Source organism: Sorex fumeus, unplaced genomic scaffold, assembly GCF_029834395.1.
Source record: "Sorex fumeus unplaced genomic scaffold, SorFum_2.1 ptg000063l, whole genome shotgun sequence".
Taxonomy (NCBI): Eukaryota; Metazoa; Chordata; class Mammalia; order Eulipotyphla; family Soricidae; genus Sorex; species Sorex fumeus.
The window spans coordinates 77,469,195-77,485,248 of NW_026606120.1; the positions used below are offsets into that span (position 1 = coordinate 77,469,195).

Sequence of the window (16,054 nt, forward strand, 5' to 3'; positions counted from 1 at the left end):
GTTGCGCAGACCGGGCCCTGGAAAGCTGCGGGGAACGGGTGGGGGTCGGCGGCGGGGGCGGGCCGCAGGAGACAGCCCAGACAGTCGGATGCCCGGGCTCGGGGACGCCGGCCACGGGCCCCACGGCCAGTTGCGGGGTGGAGGACGCGCCGGAGGCCCGCTCTTCCCCCTCCGAACCGCCGCCGCTTCCGGGGACCCCCTGGGGTCTCGGGCCTCTCCCCTCCCCGTCCGATCCCGCACCCTCGGCGGATTGGTCCCCGGCCGCGGGGGGCGGGGCCGGGCCCTGACGTCACGGGCCGAGGGGGGCGGGCGGTTGGGGGAGGGCGGCGGGCCCCGGTTCAGCACCTCGGAGAGCTCCCTCCCCGGCCTTGTTTTGCACCGGCGCCGCCGCCGGGGGAGGGAGCCAGGGGGCCGGGCACCGGGCGCACCGCCGCCGCCGCCGCAGGATGGCCGCAGAGGGGTCGCGGGGCCCCGGGGGGCAGAGGGCGCGGCCGTGATCCCGCGGGGGTGCCGGGGCTCCCGGCGAGGTGGGGGGGCAGCTGGCGGCGGCAGCAGTAGCCGCACATCTGGATGGAAGCGAGCTTTGTCCAGACCACCATGGCTCTGGGGCTGTCCTCCAAGAAAGCGTCCTCCCGCAACGTGGCCGTGGAGCGGCGAAACCTGATCACCGTGTGCAGGTGAGCCCGCGGGCGGGCGGCGGGGTGCCGGGCGGTGCCAAGCGCGGCCGCGGGTGCCAGGGCCCGCGAGGCGCGGGCTGAGCGACTCGCCCGGGGCCCAGCCCTGGGGCCGGGGGCTCTGGCCGCTGCCGGCCGGCCGAGCCAGGCCCAGCCTGGGCCTGGGGGTGGGGGTGTTCAATTGGCACTGCAGCTTCCTGTGACAGCCAGGAAGTGACATGTGCGGGGCGGGAGGCTGGCTCCTTGGCTGGGGGCTGGGCAGGGTGGGCAGAGGACGCCTGTGGAGAGAGTCCGTGGCCCTCCCTCCTGCACACCCTCACTCGGCACCCTGGGGTGCGACTGGACGTGGGGTTCGAGAGATTCTCCACCGCGCAGGGCCGGAATGGGGCCGCCTAGGTCCTGGAGAGCAGAGGCCCCGTGGTACTCCAGAATCCTTGCAAGGGCCGGAGGGCCGGGAGCTTACCACCAGAGGCTCACCTGGGCTCCCGGGAGCAGCGAGACAAGGCAGGGCGGGCCCCAGCGCCGCTGTGGGGCTGTGCTCATCCTCCCTGGGCCGCAGGTTTCCTGGTGTCAGGAGGGGAAAGAGCCTCTCTCCCCGCCCGCCGCAGTGACTCACGGCCCTGCCCAGCCGCACCCGCATCCCCACTGCCCCTCTAGGCTCCCCAGGCCAGCTGCCTTCTCTTCTCTGTGCCCTCCCCTGAGCAGAGGGGGCGCAGGGGAGCTGCCAGCTTCTTCACCAGCCTCACCTGCCTGAGAATGGGCCCTGGCCAGGCTCTCTGGTGCCCACTTGCTGCCTTGGCTCTGAGCTCCTCTAGCTCCTTCCAGGTTCTTGGCACATACCCAGCCCCACTGCTCGTCGCCCCGTGAGCTCCCAGTGCCTGGCTCAGGGGTGCCGTCAGATGTCTCCATACCGGAAATGTTATATAGGGAAGGAGTGAGTGTGGCCACCGCCCAGCCCTCTGGGGCGAGGGGAGCTCCCTGCCTCTGAGACCAGAAGATACTAGGCACACACTCTTCCTTCCTCAGTGCTCAGCTGGGCAACCTTGGAGATGTCTCCTAACCACTCTGGGCCCTCACTACCTCCCCCTCCCCACTGTGGCTGTAACTGTCACTCCAAGGAGTGGACAGGGATGATCCATATAGGTGCCTGCCCCTCCAATTGGTGCCTCCTGAGAGCCCCCCAAGCCTCTCTCCCCTCTGGCCATCCCAGCTTCCTCGTCAGGAGGGTTGGGCCTCCTGGTATGGAAAAGGGAGCAGACCCCAGGTCCTGGACGGGAGAAGCAGAGGACTGAGCTTGGCTGTGAGGGGTAGTTTGGGGTGGGGGGGCATGACAGAAGCTCGGAACCTCCTGGGCCCGGCCGCTTTATCGCTGTCACATACCTGGCCCCCAGTTCCCAGAACAGTTCCCTCCAGCCGGCCACGGCTCCCCTGGGCCTGGCCTCTGTCTCCATGGTAACCCACAGCAGCCACCACACCTCCTAACAGGGAACTGGCCATGCAGCTCCTAGGGTGATGACCAGCCCCTCAGCACCCCTGGGGACAGAGAGCAGATGGCTCCCACCCTGAGCTGGTCCCAGGCCCCTCCTGAGATCTGACCCAGCTAACAGGAGGACCCTGGATATGGGGAGCTGTACAGTGGAACCTGGAGTACCCTAAACACCGACTCCCCACCCCTGCCCCCTGGCCCGGGCTCACCTCTGCCCAGTCCCCAAATCCCATCCAAAGGACAGAGGCCGGGCCCAGCATTGTGTGAAGGCACTGCAGAAGGACACAGTGACTTGCCCGGCCCCACAGAGGTGTCACCAGAAAAGGGCTGCCCCCCACCCCTGTGAGTCCCCCATGCTTGCCTGGTGGACTTTGGCCACACCAACTCTCAGTCCAAAGGGAAGAGTAGGAGGTGTGTGGACATGGCGATGCCTCCAGGGCTGAGATCCAGGGGATGGACAGAGAACACAGGAACTGTGGACCCTGGTGGTCAAGACGGCCCCCAAGAGGCGACAAGGAGAGCGTGAAGGGCTTTGAGATCTGACATACCCACCTGACTTCTCACCAGTCGTGTGACTGGGCACATCGCCCAACCCTGGGGCCCTCAGCTGCCCCCTCCATAGAATGGGGGTGTCAGAGATGGTGACTGCCCCTGCTTCCCAGGGCCACGGCCAGGAAAGAGGAGTGACCACTGAGAAATCTAGTGCCCAGCATAGCCAGGACTCGAGATGCTTCGGGACAGCAGCACCCAGCCCTGCTCTGCTCCTCATACTGGGTTCAGAGTGGTCCGCTTGGGAGTTCTGTGCTCCCTCTCGCCACTCCCCTGCACAGCCCAGGCCCGTGGGGTATGCAGGGGAAGCTGAGGCTTTGGGCAGGCTTGGAGAGAAGGAAGGTTCCAGACCTCAACCTCCTTCTCAGGGGGGTCCCCCTGATGTCCGTGCCCCCGTTTCCTCCCAAAGCCCTGCTACCAAGGCCCCTCACCCCACCCCCTACTGTGTCAGACCCACGCCCGGCACCTCCCCACCAGCCTGGCACTGCCTGGGCCCTGGGCAGCTGGTGTGTAGGCGGCCAAACCATCGGTGTGCCAAGAGCCCACCTGGCCATTGGGCATGCCCACGTTCCCTACACTGCTATCAAGTGTCCTGAAAGAGGAAACCCCCACCTCAGAAGGGATGACAGGTGGTCCCAGCACAAGCCGCAGCCTGCTCAGGCCAAGGCACAAGGTGATACCCCCTCTCCCTGCTTTTCCCAGACGATGTAGCTCCCAACGGTGGGCACGGAGGAAGGGGCTCTGGCCAGCGTCCCCTGCTCTGGGGGATTACCTCCTGCCCGTGGGACCTGGGAGAGGGGCCACAGGAAGCCTGGATCCAACAGCGCACCCTTGCCCAGGGCTGCATGTCAAGACTGGCTGCTCTGGGCGCCGCATCTCTCTGCCTATTGTTGCAACCCCATCCTTTCCCTGCTGTGACACCTCCCCCCCCCCAGTCTCCTGTTGGCTCCCGGGTGCCCCCACACAACAGGACACCCGTCTGCCCCTCCCTCCTCCGCCCTGGCCCTTGCCCCGCCTTCTCGCCTGACACCACCCCTTCTCCCACCCTGAACAGGTTCTCTGTGAAAACCCTGCTGGAGAAGTACACGGCTGAGCCCATTGATGACTCCTCCGAGGAGTTCGTGAATTTCGCAGCCATTCTCGAGCAGATCCTCAGCCACCGTTTCAAAGGTGGGCCCCGGTTCCAGACGCCCCAGTGCCCAGCCTCCCAGCACCCCTCATCTTCTCCGTGCCTTTCTGAAGCCCCCTTCCTGACCCAGAGCCCAGTTCTGGGCACAGAGCCAGGGGCCAGTGTTGTGGGTCGAGCCCAGTGGGTGAGCACAGCCCTGGGTATGTGGAGGTGGTGCTGGCCCATGTGGGAGGCACGTGCTAGGACAGTCACACGCCAGGAGCCAGGGGCTGCTTCTAGACGGGCATGTATGTGCCTTATTACACGGCCCCTCGTCACCCATCCGGGTCTTGCTGAGCCCCCCTCCCTGCCCTGGCTCAGCCTGTGCCCCAGCAGGTCCAGTGAGCTGGTTCAGCTCAGACGGGCAGCGAGGCTTCTGGGACTACATCCGGCTGGCCTGCGGCAAAGTGCCCAACAACTGCGTGAGCAGCATCGAGAATATGGAGAACATCAGCACCGCCAGAGCCAAGGTGAGGACCAGGACCAGTGTCTGGGGGCTGCCTCCTCCCGGATTACCTCCTGCCCGTAGGACCTGGGAGAGGGGCCACAGGAAGCCTGGATCCAACAGTGCACCCTTGCCCAGGGCTGCATGTCAAGGCTGGCCTACTTTCCCAGGGCCGGGCATGGATCCGGGTGGCGCTGATGGAGAAGCGCATGTCCGAGTACATCACCACAGCTCTGCGGGACACCCGGACCACCAGGTCAGACCCTGCCCTCAGCATCAGGGGGCATATCCTCCTGCCCACCATACTGGTTCCCTCCATTCCCGCAGTCCCTGCAGTGCCAGTCCCTGCAGAAGTCCAGCAGGGGCAGTGTTTGCCAGGCCCCTGGGGCAGCACCATGGTCACCCCGAGGTCCAACTCATCAGGCCCCTCCGCCTCTAGTGCCATCCCTGCATGATGGCCCAGCCCGAGGCCACAGTGGCCTTGTTCTGTGACCGGCAACACACAGGCTCCCACTCTGCCCACACCTGGTGGCACTCTCTTTGCTACCCGTGGGTCGAGTCCCTATCTGAAGCACCCCAGTGAACAGAGATGAGTCTGCGGGGCAGGGCCACAGGGTGGAAGGTGCCCAAGGAGAGAAGTGGATTTGGAGCGGAGCTTCGTGGAATAGGCTCCTGCCCCGCCCAGGTGCCACCCCTGGCTTTCTCCCATGCCATCCCAGCCTGCCCTCCCCAGGCACTGCTCTCCCCAGCTGTTCCTCAGCACTAACGCAAGCCCGTGAGAACTGGTTTCTTGCTTATGGAGCTGGGTGACCCGGGATGTGGTAGGGAAGAGGCAGTTCTGGGGACCGAGGGCCAGCAATGGCTCAGGGACTAGGGAGGGTACAGGCGTTGCATGCAGGAGGCCCGGGTTCAAGCTCTGACACCATGTGGTTCCCTGAGCACCACCAGGAGTGAATACTGCTCGGTGTGGCCCTTAAAGCTGTCACTGTCCACTGTCCTCCCTTTGTTCATCAATTTGCTCGAGCGGGCCCAGTAATATCTCCATTGTGAGACTTGCTGTTACTGTTTTTGGCATATCGAATACATCACGGGTAGCTTGCCAGGCTTTACCGTGCGGGCGAAATACTCTCAGTAGCTTGCCGCGCTCTCCGAGAGGGGTGGAGGAATTGAACCCAGCTCGGCTGGGCTGGGGGCGCAAGGCAAACACCCTTCCGCTGTGCTATCACTCCAGCCCTAAAGCAAAAAAAAAAAAAAGTCATTGGGGTAGGGTCATTCTCAGAGGACCCTCAGAGGAGAGGGAGCCAAAGCTATTCTCACTGAGGCCCAGCCTCACCAGAAGGCAGGATCCTAGGGGGTGGGGAGCAGGAAAGGGGGGCCTTCCTTGGTCTGGGAAAAAGTCAGGGTGGGGGTGGTCCTGGGAGGATGCTGCTGCCCACCAGCCCCTCCCCACCCCGCACCCCCCACAGACGTTTCTACGACTCAGGCGCCATCATGCTGCGGGAGGAGGCTACGGTACTCACGGGGATGCTCATCGGACTCAGCGCCATCGACTTCAGGTGGGGGCGGGGTGGGGGCCAGGATGGGGACCCCACTTCCCGCTTTCCCCCCACCCCCACCTCCAACCCTTGGGTCTCTGCTCCAGCTTCTGCCTCAAGGGCGAAGTGCTGGACGGGAAGACCCCGGTGGTCATCGACTACACGCCCTACCTGAAGTTCACCCAGAGGTGAGGCAGCCCCACGAGGCGAGGAGGCGGGGGGGGGGGGGGGCGGGGGGCGCGGGGTCGGGCGTGGGTGCCCACTGCTCCCTCCCCTCCCCGAAGTTACGACTACCTGACGGATGAGGAGGAGCGGCACAGCGCTGAGAGCAGCACCAGCGAGGACAACTCGCCGGAGCACCCCTACCTGCCACTTGTCACCGACGAGGACAGCTGGTACAGCAAGTGGCACAAGATGGAACAGAAGTTCCGCATCGTCTATGCACAGAAGGTGCGCGCGGCGGGGGGCACGGCGAGGGGTGCGAGCCAGGACCCTGTGGGCCGCGGTGGGCGCTGGCAAGGGAGGCGGGCCGCGGCGGGGGGCGTGGCGAGGGAAGCGGGACGCGGTGGGCGCGGGCCGGGCGCGCGGCAAGGGGGGTGTGGGGGGGTACTGGACGCGGCGAGGGGTGCGGGATGCTGCGGGCGCGTGGCGAGGGGGGACTGCGGGCCGGGGAAATGGCGAGGGGTGCGGGGCGCTGCGGGCACCGGCCGGGGTGTAAGGGACGCGGCAGGCGCGGGCTAGGGGCTGGCCAAGGGCTGCGGGACGCGGCGGGCGCGCGGCGAGGGCTGCGGGACGGGGGTTACGGGGCGCGGCGGGCGCGCGGCGAGGGCTGCGGGGCGCGGCGGGCGCGCGCGCGGGGCGGCGGATACGGGACCCGCAGGCGGCGGGCCCCGGGATTGCGGGGCGCGGGGCAGCTGAGCCGGCGTCCCGCAGGGCTACCTGGAGGAGCTGGTGCGCCTGCGCGAGTCGCAGCTGAAGGACCTGGAGGCGGAGAACCGGCGGCTGCAGCTGCAGCTGGAGGAAGCGGCGGCGCAGAACCAGCGCGAGAAGCGGGAGCTGGAAGGCGTGATCCTGGAGCTGCAGGAGCAGCTGTGAGCGGCGCGGCCCCACCGATCCCGCAGGGGGAGGGGACCCCCTAGCCCCAACACTGTCCGCAGCGGCAGATCCAGGGACACCCCCACAACCCACTCTCCACACTCAGCACGACCCCCGCAGCCTGACTCACGGCGCACTCCACGCAGCACCCCCTCCTCGGCAACATCTCCCAGGCCCCTGCTCCCCGCCCCTCCCTCTAATACTACCCTGTACAGCTGCACCCCTGTGACCTCCCAGCACCGTCTCGTCCCCCACCCTCACCCCCGCCCATGCTCTTCAGGGCCCCCAGCCCTGCTCTCTGCTGGTTCCCGCACCCGGCCAGGGTGCGCCGACCCGTCACTCGCACCCCACCTCCCGCCACAGGCCCCAAGGAACTGCGTCACTGAGCCCCCGTGGTTGGTGAGGGGTTCTCCCGAGCCGGTAAACAAGGGGCCTCGAGACCGTTCAACGGATGCGGCTCCCGGCGACACCTTCGCTCACCCGGACCATTCCCCTCCCCGCCCCCTCTGCAGCCCCTCCCTCCCCGGCTCCCCGCCCCACCTAACTCCTCCGCCCCCTCCCAGGACAGGTCTGATCCCCGGTGACCACGCCCCCCTGGCCCAGGCTTCCAAGGAGCTGGTCACGCCCCTGGTCAACCAGTGGCCTTCACTGGGGACGCTCAGTGGAGCGGAGGGGACCAACAACACCAAACTCTACCGCAGGTAAGCCCCGGCCATCTGGGCGTGGGCCTGCGCCCCGCCTCCCGTGAGACCTGCCCCCAGCTCTTTGCTCTGTCACAGACACAGTTTCATGAGCCCGGAGCCACTGTCAGCTGAAGCCAGTCTCAGCTCGGACTCCCAGCGCCTGGGAGAGAACAAGCGGGATGAGGAGCCCTGGGGCCCCATCGGTGAGAGACCCCCCCCCCCCTATCCCACCACCGTGCCAGGGAGGGCTGAGGCGAGCCTGAGTGGGCCCCAGCTCCTCCAGAGCACTTAGAAACAGATTGGGGGATGCAGACAGACCTCAGCGCAAATCCTGGCCCATCATCACAACCTGCCAGTCCTTCTGTGAAGTGGGGTGTATGGGATCAGAGGGTGAAAAGGGCTCAGTGGCTTATTAGGACATCCCCAGGGGGGCCCATAATTCCCAGGGAGCTTTTCAGTCTGTTTTCTCATGCACTGTGAACCACTCCTGACCATTGTTTCCCCTTTTCCTTTGGCTGCCAGGAAGCTCAGAGCCAAATTAGTGTGGCTCCCTGCAAGCGAATGCCCAGGACTTCAACGCATGCATTTTGTGTTGACCACCCCCTGGCTTCATCCTGTGTCCCCTCCTGAGTTTTCCTGGTGCCTGGATTTCCTTTTTTTTTTTCTTCCTCGTTTTTAACCCACTGTACCGGATGGCCCCAGATTCCCCAGGACAAGGCAGGCTGTGGACATGTGACCCTGCCACACTGTTCGTGACTGTCCGTGTCTCCCCCCACCAGACTGTGAGCTCCATGAGGGCAGGGCCTGTGTTTCGTCCCTTCTCTGTACCCCCAGTGCTTGGAGCGGAGCACGTGCTCAGTGTGTTTTAATAAAGGAGCGGATGGAGCTGGGGGGAGACAGCCAGGAAGTGACGCTGACAATCTGGTGTCTTGGCACCACGCATGGCAGAAGGGCTGGGGTGTAGCAGGATCTCCCTGCTTGGGAGACAGGAGCCTGGGGGGTAGGGTAACACAGAGGCAACCCGTCACTATCCCTACCCCCACACACACTGCAGAGTTGGCGCACCTCACCCACCCTCTCTCCCCAGGGAAGGACCCCACGCCCTCCATGCTGGGCCTCTGCGGCTCCCTGGCCTCCATCCCCAGCTGCAAGTCCCTGGCGAGCTTCAAATCCAACGAGTGCCTGGTGAGCGACAGTCCTGAGGGCAGCCCAGCCCTGAGTCCCAGCTGAGGAGCGCGTGGCCAGCGCCCAGGGCAGGCCCTCCAGGAAGGCTGCCCCAGCCAGGGGCCTCCTGGCCTGTTAGCTTGTCTGCCAAGCAGAGACACTGCTTGGGCGGGGCACCAAGGACCCCACGAGGGGAGTGAGGCTTGTGCTCCTGGTGACCCCGATGTCCATCTGGCTCCCCCCTGGATTCTCCTCGGCTCGTGCCCCCCTCCTCCCACGCCTCTCCCTCCATTCCTGTGTACCCCAGGCTCTTTCCTTCCTCAGCGCCGGGGAAGGCAGGTTCCAAGGGGCCTAGGCCAATAAAACCCCCCGGACTCAGGGTGGCCTTGTCTGTGAGGTGGGCACAGGGGCCCCATTCTGAGCCTGGCTAGAAGGCGGCGGTACCGGCCCAGTGGAATGAGGGGGCCAGCCTAACTTGGGGAGCTGGGGCTGCAGCTGGGGAGCTGGGTGCCCTCCAAGGACATACCCTAGGCACTCAGGGAAGGACACGGCTGATGCCAGGGCAAGCAGTGGAAGATGAAGGTCATCTTCCCCCATCACCCCGGGTCAGCCTGGCACCACACCCACCCTGGTAGCGGCCAACACCCCCACCCGGATCTGAGTAGGGGGGCCCTCACTCTGAATGCCTCTCCCGCACTCAGCCCTCCAACACGGAGTCCCCGGCAGGCCCCCCCATCCTGACCTCCCCTGGCCCCACAGTCACAGGCACACAGAGAAGTTCATCAGCTTTAGACTCAGGGTGCAGACAATGCCCTGCCAGGGCGTGGGGCTCTGGGCAGGCCCATCGACAACAAGCACAGAGGGGAAATGGGGCTGGGGGTGGTCAGCAGATTTGGTCTTCAATTTGGTGAGGGGCAGAAGAGTGATGATTCTTGAGGTTCGGGACTGGGGAGCAGCAGGCAGAAATCGGTGTGGGCCCAGAGAACAGCCCCCGCTATTCCTGGGGCTCAGAGTGGAGAGGGAGGGGGGACTGGGGCCCCTCCCATCAGTGCTGAGGACAAGGCACTTGGCTCGGTCCCCTCCTGTGCGGCCCCCCACTCCCGGGAGAGATGGGGTGCTCGTCCTCTCAGGCGCCCAGGGGCCGCTCATGGTTGAGCCTCTGGAAGAAACTCTTGCTGAACTCGTAAGTGCTGATCATGATGGCACACGATGGGGCGGCCTTGATGATCCTCGGCAGGAAGCCTGTGGGAGGCAGGAGGCTGAGCCAAGGTCCTGGGGCGGTTCTCCCCCCACCATGTGGATACCCCCCTGAGGCTCACCCGCAAAGAGGCCCCTGGTGCCAGACTCAGCTCGGATCCTCCTCAGCAGCAGCCAGGTGGAGTCAACACGCGGGGGCTTCACTGCAAGGGGGGACTGGGTGAGACCTCACCCCCACGGCGGGCCCAGCCCCCAGGCCCTCACCCTCCTACCTCTCACTGCCTCCAGCGCGCCCAGCGCCACCTGCCGCTGCGTCTTCACCACATCGAATGGGAGGGTAAGGGTGGCCGCCACCTGCAGGGACACAGGACTCATGGGGCGTCCGGGGACCCTGCTCCCCACTACCCTCAGGTCCAAAGACCCCCTGGCAGGCCTGACCCCAGCCCAATTTACTCACAGTCCCTGAGATGCCGCCGGCCACGAAGCTGATGCCCACAGAAGCCTGGTCACTGGGCCTGTGCCCGCTGAGCCAGCTCTTCATCAGCTCATAGTTGAACCAGTACAGGGCTGTGGGCCGGGGGGAACGTGTGTGAGGCCCGGGGTGGTGGTGGTGGTGGTGGGGAGCAAGGAGGTGCCCGCAGCCACCCTGCCCGCCTGCACGCCTACCTGAGAAGGGCACGTCCCGCAGGGCCGTGGGGCCCCAGCCCAGCCACAGTGAGCGCCAGCCGCCCTGTGCCACGGCCGCGCGGACGCACCTGCCCAACTCTCGGTAGGACACCTGCTGGGCCTGCAGCTTTGTCCGCACCAGCTCCAGGGGACTGACCACCGTCACGGTGCCCACTGCGAGGAACGAGTGAGGTCAGCCGAGGGGGGCCGGGCCCGCCCCACCCCTGCAGGCACAGGCAGAGCAGCCCCCGCCTTGCTCACAGCGGGCCACCACGCCAGCCACCATGGGCGCGAAGAGGTCCGAGGTCAGGGCTCGGTCACACAGGAAAGCCTTCAGCTGGTCATAGGCGGTGAAGTAGATGGCAGTGGCCGGCACGGTCATCACCCTGGGGCAGGAACGGGAGTGAGGAGCCGGGGCAGTGGGGGAGGAGGGCTTGGTGGGAACTGAGGCGGGCGGGAGTGGGGCACTCACAGCGTGGCGGGGAGGCCGCTCCACAGGGTCCTGGTCCCCTCGTGCCTCACAATCTTTACAAACGCGTCCTGGACACAGGGACAGCAGCGCAGAGGGAGAAGACAGCGTGAGCTGGCTGTGACGGGCACAGCTCCAATGCCCTGGCCCCTGCCTACCCCCCAACCCCCTCTGTACCCCTCGTGGTACCCCACCCAGCTCCAAGTCGACTTTTATTCACACTTGAAGACCCGCACGGGAGCGACAGTACAGTGGGTAGGAAACTTGCCCTGCACTTGGCTGACCTGGGTTCAAGCCCTAGCACCCCGTATAATCCAGAGCACTGCCAAGAGTGACCCCTGAGCACAACCAAGAGTGGCCCAAAAACCAAAAAATTAAAATATTAAAAAAATAAAAATAAAACCTCATTCAGGCACTGCCCTTCCCAGCTAAAATGTCTACACCCACAAGGCTGCCCCTCACCATGGTGCCAGTGAAGCGGGCAGGGTCCTGGAACCAGGTGGCACAGCGTGGGCCATGGGGGCACAGGTACAGGGGCTCCAGCACCCCACTGCAGTACAGAAGGCACTTCCCTGTGAGGGGGAAGAGAGGGGAGAGGGGAAGGGGTGGAGTGAGGGACCCCCCTCACATTCTCTGTGAGGGGCAGACGCTGGGGACCACCCTCCCCTGGGGGCCAACATGCATCCCTGTGCTTGGGGCATGGGGCACTCACGTCTGGCATCCAAGAGGCTCCAGAGCCTGAAGGGAGGCGTCATCTCTACAACACAAAGGAGTCCTGGGCTCAGGGGTGCCCCACCAGCACCAGTGGGATGCCCCAGAGACCCCAGAGTGGGCACTCACCGCTGACATGGGCAGGGCGCTGAGACTGCAAGCGAACCTTCACCACATCCAGGGGTGTCACTGGGTGGGGGTGGGGGGTCGGAGAACAGGCCTGAGCTACCTCTTCAGCCCAGATGCCTGGCTCCCCCCAGGACCGGCCACCTCCAACCCGCAGCCCACTGCCCCTCCCCCATCTTACTGAACAGGGAGGTCACTACAGCCCCAGCGCCCGACGCCACCATCTGCTGAAGGGGGCTAATGCCCCCGGGGTGCCCGTCCGCCATCTGGACGCTTCAGTTCTGTAAAACAGAGGCCCGGTCACTCCCGGTCACGGTCACGGTGGGCGACCAGGGGCTCGGCGGGTCCCACACCGGCCCTCCCCTCCACCCCACTCAGGGGGGCACGGCTTCCAGCGACCCTCCCCACGGCCTTGCCACTGGGGAAACTGAGGTCGGGGCCGGGAGGTGACCGGCCAAGGTCACTGCGGGGGCAGGAAGGCGGCGGGGCCAACGTACCGCCGCGTGGGTCCCGCGCCTTGCCCCGGGCCGCGCCCCCGGGCTCCACCGGCCAGGCGAGGTCCGGGAGGGCGAAGATCAAGCCTCGGATCCGCCCTCTCCGGACCGCAGGGCGGACCGGCCACCACGCCCGGCGGCGGGGACGGAGTCACCCGGCCGCCCGGCCGCCCGGCCTCCCGACCCCGTCGCCCGAGCCCGGAAGTGCCAGGCCCTGGGTCCGGGTCCGGGCAATCTCGGCTCCCGCCCGAGCCCGGCGGCTGGAAATGCGGCTCCGGGCGGGGGCGCGGGGCCAGGCGACAGGGGCCAGCGGGGAGAGGCGGCCGGATCCGGCTTCGCCCGCGGGGACCGGCGCGGAGGCCCAAGGGGCGACCCCGGCCTCCCGGAACCCAGACCCCCGGCCCCAGACCCCCGGCCCGGACCCCGCGCCCCGCGTCCGCCCCCGGCCCCGCTCTCGTCCCGCCCACCTGGCTCTAGGCCGGTGCTCGCGCGGCGCGGCGCCGGGGGCCCAGCGGGCCCATAGCCGCTCCGCGGCCGGTGCAGCTCCGCGCGGCCGCCGGGCAGCGAGGCCGACTCGGGAAGCCGCCGAGCCCGCCCCGCCCGCGGACGGCGCCGCCAGGCCCCGCCCCCCGGGCCGCCCGGCCGCTCGCCCGAGGCCGCGCGGGCCCCGCCCCCCGCGCGCCGCCGCGGCCCCGCCCCCGCGGAGCGTCGGACGCCGGCTCGCCGGCCCGCGCCGGGTCCCGCGGCCCGGCCCTGCGCTCGGAGCAGGCGGGCTCTGCCCCGCGTGGTCTCTGCCCGAGCCCGCGGCCTGCCCGCCGCCGCGCCCCGCCGGCGACTCCGGGGCGACTGGGCAACACCCTCCCGGTGGTGTAGGTGCTGGAGGGGGCCGTCGCGTCTAAACCCACTCGGCAGTCTGCGGGGCACCGTGCAGCTCCTGCAGCCCGGCAGGCTGGGCAGAGACCAGGCCTCCCCCCCCCGGCCCCCCAGTCCACCTCGCTGGCGACCTTGGGCAAGGGGCACCAGGACCATCATCCAAGGACTGGGGAGGGGAGAAGGAACCTGCACGTGTGTGTTGGAGGCGCTCCTGGTTAACTTAGTCTCGGAACTTAAAGGCGTAGGCCACTACTGACCCCATTGTACGGAAAATAAGACTGAGGCCCCCCTTCTCCAGGCTGCTTCCTGGGGTGACCGAGGGTGACCTCTCGGATTGAGCACTGTAGGGAGATGCATTTCTCTTCCGGGTCACCTCCGCGCCGAGAACCCCACCGCCAGTGTGACCTTTAAGACTAATGTGCTTCGGGGTTATTTGTCCTAACAGAAAAAAAACAAAAAAAAAAAAACCCTTGGGTGCGCCTTTAAGAAGACTGGGCGGGGACTTTTACGACACCGATGCCCCGCCCCTCCGCCCCCACTGGTCGCTCTCGGGCCCGGAGCCGCCCAGCCTGCCGGCGCACGCCGAATCCGCACGTGGACGCCAAGGGGCCGACTATCAGCGTTCCCTGTGAAAAGATCAGTGCGGCTCCCAGCGGGCAAAGTGGAGGGGCTAGAAAGGTGCGAGCTGTTCGCGGGGGCGGGGCGGGGGACTTGGGCGCTGGTCTTTAGACCCGACTAGGCGTACTTCCCAGTTCCTTCCCAAGGTGAGGTCTGAAGTGACACGAAATCGCTTTTCTGATTGTCTTCGGGCGATTAGCCGGCCTCTGTTAAGGTCTTCCAGAACCTCAAAATTATAGGTAGTTTACCCGAAAGCTTTCACAGCCAAGAGGTGATTCTTTCTATTTTATTTATTTGCTTTTGGGGGCTAGGGGCCACCCCCGCTCCGTGTTGGGGGTTACTCTCTGCTTGGGAGTCCTGCAGCGGAGCTTGCAGGACCTGGAGGACCACGTGGTCCTAGGATCGCGCTCGGGCTCCCGGTGCAAAGCCGGTTCTCCAGCCTCAGAGGAGGAAGCTGGGGTCCTGGTGAGTTAAGACTCCTGGAGTGCGGCAGAACCCAGACTTCTCCCCCAGACAGATCGTTCCAAGGTCACGCCAAAGAAAGCATCTGAACGCGAAGCCCCTCCCCCCACCTCCGCGGGCGCCTGAGGTTCCTGGAGCTCCTGAAACCCTGAAAGCTCCTTCACCTCCCACGAGGGCCAAGTCGAGGCGACAGCTGGAGAAAGACCTTCACTAGCAATAAGCGGGTGGTGTCCTCAAAGTTACCGTGTGACCAGCCTGGCCGTAAGAAGTGGAAAATATTATAGGAAAAGAGAAGCAAGTTCTGGTGACCCCAGAATAAACGGCAGTTCCACAGTTTTTAATGCAAACCTTAGCGAAGTAAGAAATAGGCTTTGGGGAAGTGGGGCAAGATGCAGAATGGGGCAACCATTTCACCCCAAAAAGCTGCTGGTGTGGGACCAGAGCAGCAGTACAGCGGATAGGGCATTTGTCTTGAACAGAGCTGACCTGGGTTCAATCCCCAGCATCCCATATGGTCCCCGAACTCCATGAGGAATGATTCTTGTGTGTGGTAACCCCTGAGCACCGCTGGGTGTGACCCCCTAAAAAAAATGCTGCTGGTGATTGATTCAGCTCCTCATTGCTTTGAGACGGTTTTCCCTCCAACCCATCCTTACTTGGGACACTCTCTCCCCCTGCAGTGACTGGGTCATCTGGGACCAGCCCAGAGCTCAAACCACACCCACCCACACTGGGAGGTGAAGGGTCTCAGCCTTAGTTGCCCTGTTTCGAGCATCAGCCCATGGTGTTACTGCTATACTGACCTCAGCAGAATTCATTACATGAGGATTTAGTGAGTTCACAGCAGTCAAGTGCTCAGACGCCAGCCTGGCCCTAGCACTTGTAGTAATTATAGGCTCGTTGTGTGTGTATGTGTGTGGGGGGGCGGAGAGGGACCTGCCATGTTCTGAAAAAGGCTGCAGAGAGTGGCTGGCTCCCAGTCTTCCTTTTGCCTCTAAATGCAGGTAGGTTTGATAACCCTTTACACCTTTTCCTTTCTAGAGCCAAGATCACACTGTGCTTGAGAAGCTCAACCAGGCAGCAAACGTGGTCACCTCGTGCCTCAGTTTCCCCAGCAGTAGAATATGGGACTTAGACTTCGTTTCCAGTTTCCTTCTTACAGTAGCAGGCCTTTAAGATTTGTCACTGTAGGAGCTGGAGTGATAGTCCAGCGGGTAGGGCGTTTGCCTTGCACATGACCAACCCGGGTTCGATTCCCAGCATCCCATATGGTTCCCTGAGCACCGCCAGGAGTAATTCCTGAGTGCATGATCCAGGAGTAACCCCTGTGCATCGCTGGGTGTGACCCAAAAAGAAAAAAAAAAATCTGTCACTGTAGGCACATAAGCTGCCCCACCAAGGACATGTAAGCACATGTGTGGCCCACATCTGAGACCCTCTTGAGATGTGGACTTTCATATTTTTATACCTAATGCTGAGATGTGTATTTGGGTTCCCTCTGCCTTTGGAGAAGCCCGTGTTTCCTCCTGAATGCATTACTCTCCTTTTTTTTCCTGCCCCTCCTCAGCAATTTCTAAATCTGTCACACTTAAAAAAAAAAGATTTGTCACAGTAGGCTGAAGAGATGGCTGGAGAGGCT

The 16,054-nt window shown here is 64.8% G+C and overlaps 2 protein-coding genes across 9 annotated transcripts; one reads left to right on the forward strand and one right to left on the reverse strand.

Moving 5' to 3' along the window:
* Positions 1–308: 308 nt before the first annotated feature.
* RUNDC3A (RUN domain containing 3A) lies at positions 309–9,163 on the forward strand. Of its 8 annotated transcripts, none has more exons than XM_056126614.1 (11): positions 309–677; positions 3,764–3,879; positions 4,199–4,347; positions 4,493–4,578; positions 5,789–5,878; positions 5,965–6,045; positions 6,142–6,307; positions 6,791–6,948; positions 7,516–7,653; positions 7,714–7,838; positions 8,723–9,163. In XM_056126614.1, exons 1-11 carry the CDS (start codon positions 571–573, stop codon positions 8,863–8,865), a joined length of 1,359 nt encoding a protein of 452 aa, XP_055982589.1. In that variant the 5' UTR covers positions 309–570; the 3' UTR covers positions 8,866–9,163. The 8 variants fall into 8 exon arrangements, with proteins under 8 accessions (XP_055982589.1, XP_055982592.1, XP_055982590.1 ...); XM_056126617.1 differs by having other exon boundaries at positions 7,732–7,838; XM_056126615.1 differs by having other exon boundaries at positions 4,211–4,347.
* A 410-nt stretch (positions 9,164–9,573) lies between these two features.
* On the reverse strand, positions 9,574–13,058 carry SLC25A39 (solute carrier family 25 member 39). The gene is made up of 12 exons (XM_056127319.1): positions 12,930–13,058; positions 12,150–12,249; positions 11,972–12,031; positions 11,844–11,888; positions 11,594–11,703; positions 11,135–11,202; positions 10,924–11,048; positions 10,663–10,836; positions 10,454–10,563; positions 10,269–10,350; positions 10,119–10,199; positions 9,574–10,041 (listed from the first exon to the last, which is right to left on the reverse strand). Exons 2-12 carry the CDS (start codon positions 12,232–12,234, stop codon positions 9,926–9,928), a joined length of 1,056 nt encoding a protein of 351 aa, XP_055983294.1. The 5' UTR covers positions 12,235–12,249; positions 12,930–13,058; the 3' UTR covers positions 9,574–9,925.
* Positions 13,059–16,054: the final 2,996 nt, after the last annotated feature.

Excerpts from the sequence above, each read along its gene's own strand:
- SLC25A39 (XM_056127319.1), bottom strand. The coding sequence starts at position 12,234 with ATGGCGGACGGGCACCCCGGGGGCATTAGCCCCCTTCAGCAGATGGTG. Across the intron at positions 11,049-11,134 it reads AGCGGCCTCCCCGCCACGCT|GGTGATGACCGTGCCGGCCA; the intron begins GTGAGTGCCCCA and ends TTCCTGCCCCAG. Across the intron at positions 10,564-10,662 it reads GCGGGACGTGCCCTTCTCAG|CCCTGTACTGGTTCAACTAT; the intron begins GTAGGCGTGCAG and ends CCCGGCCCACAG.
- RUNDC3A (XM_056126614.1), top strand. The coding sequence starts at position 571 with ATGGAAGCGAGCTTTGTCCAGACCACCATGGCTCTGGGGCTGTCCTCC. Across the intron at positions 678-3,763 it reads AACCTGATCACCGTGTGCAG|GTTCTCTGTGAAAACCCTGC; the intron begins GTGAGCCCGCGG and ends CACCCTGAACAG. Across the intron at positions 4,579-5,788 it reads CGGGACACCCGGACCACCAG|ACGTTTCTACGACTCAGGCG; the intron begins GTCAGACCCTGC and ends CACCCCCCACAG.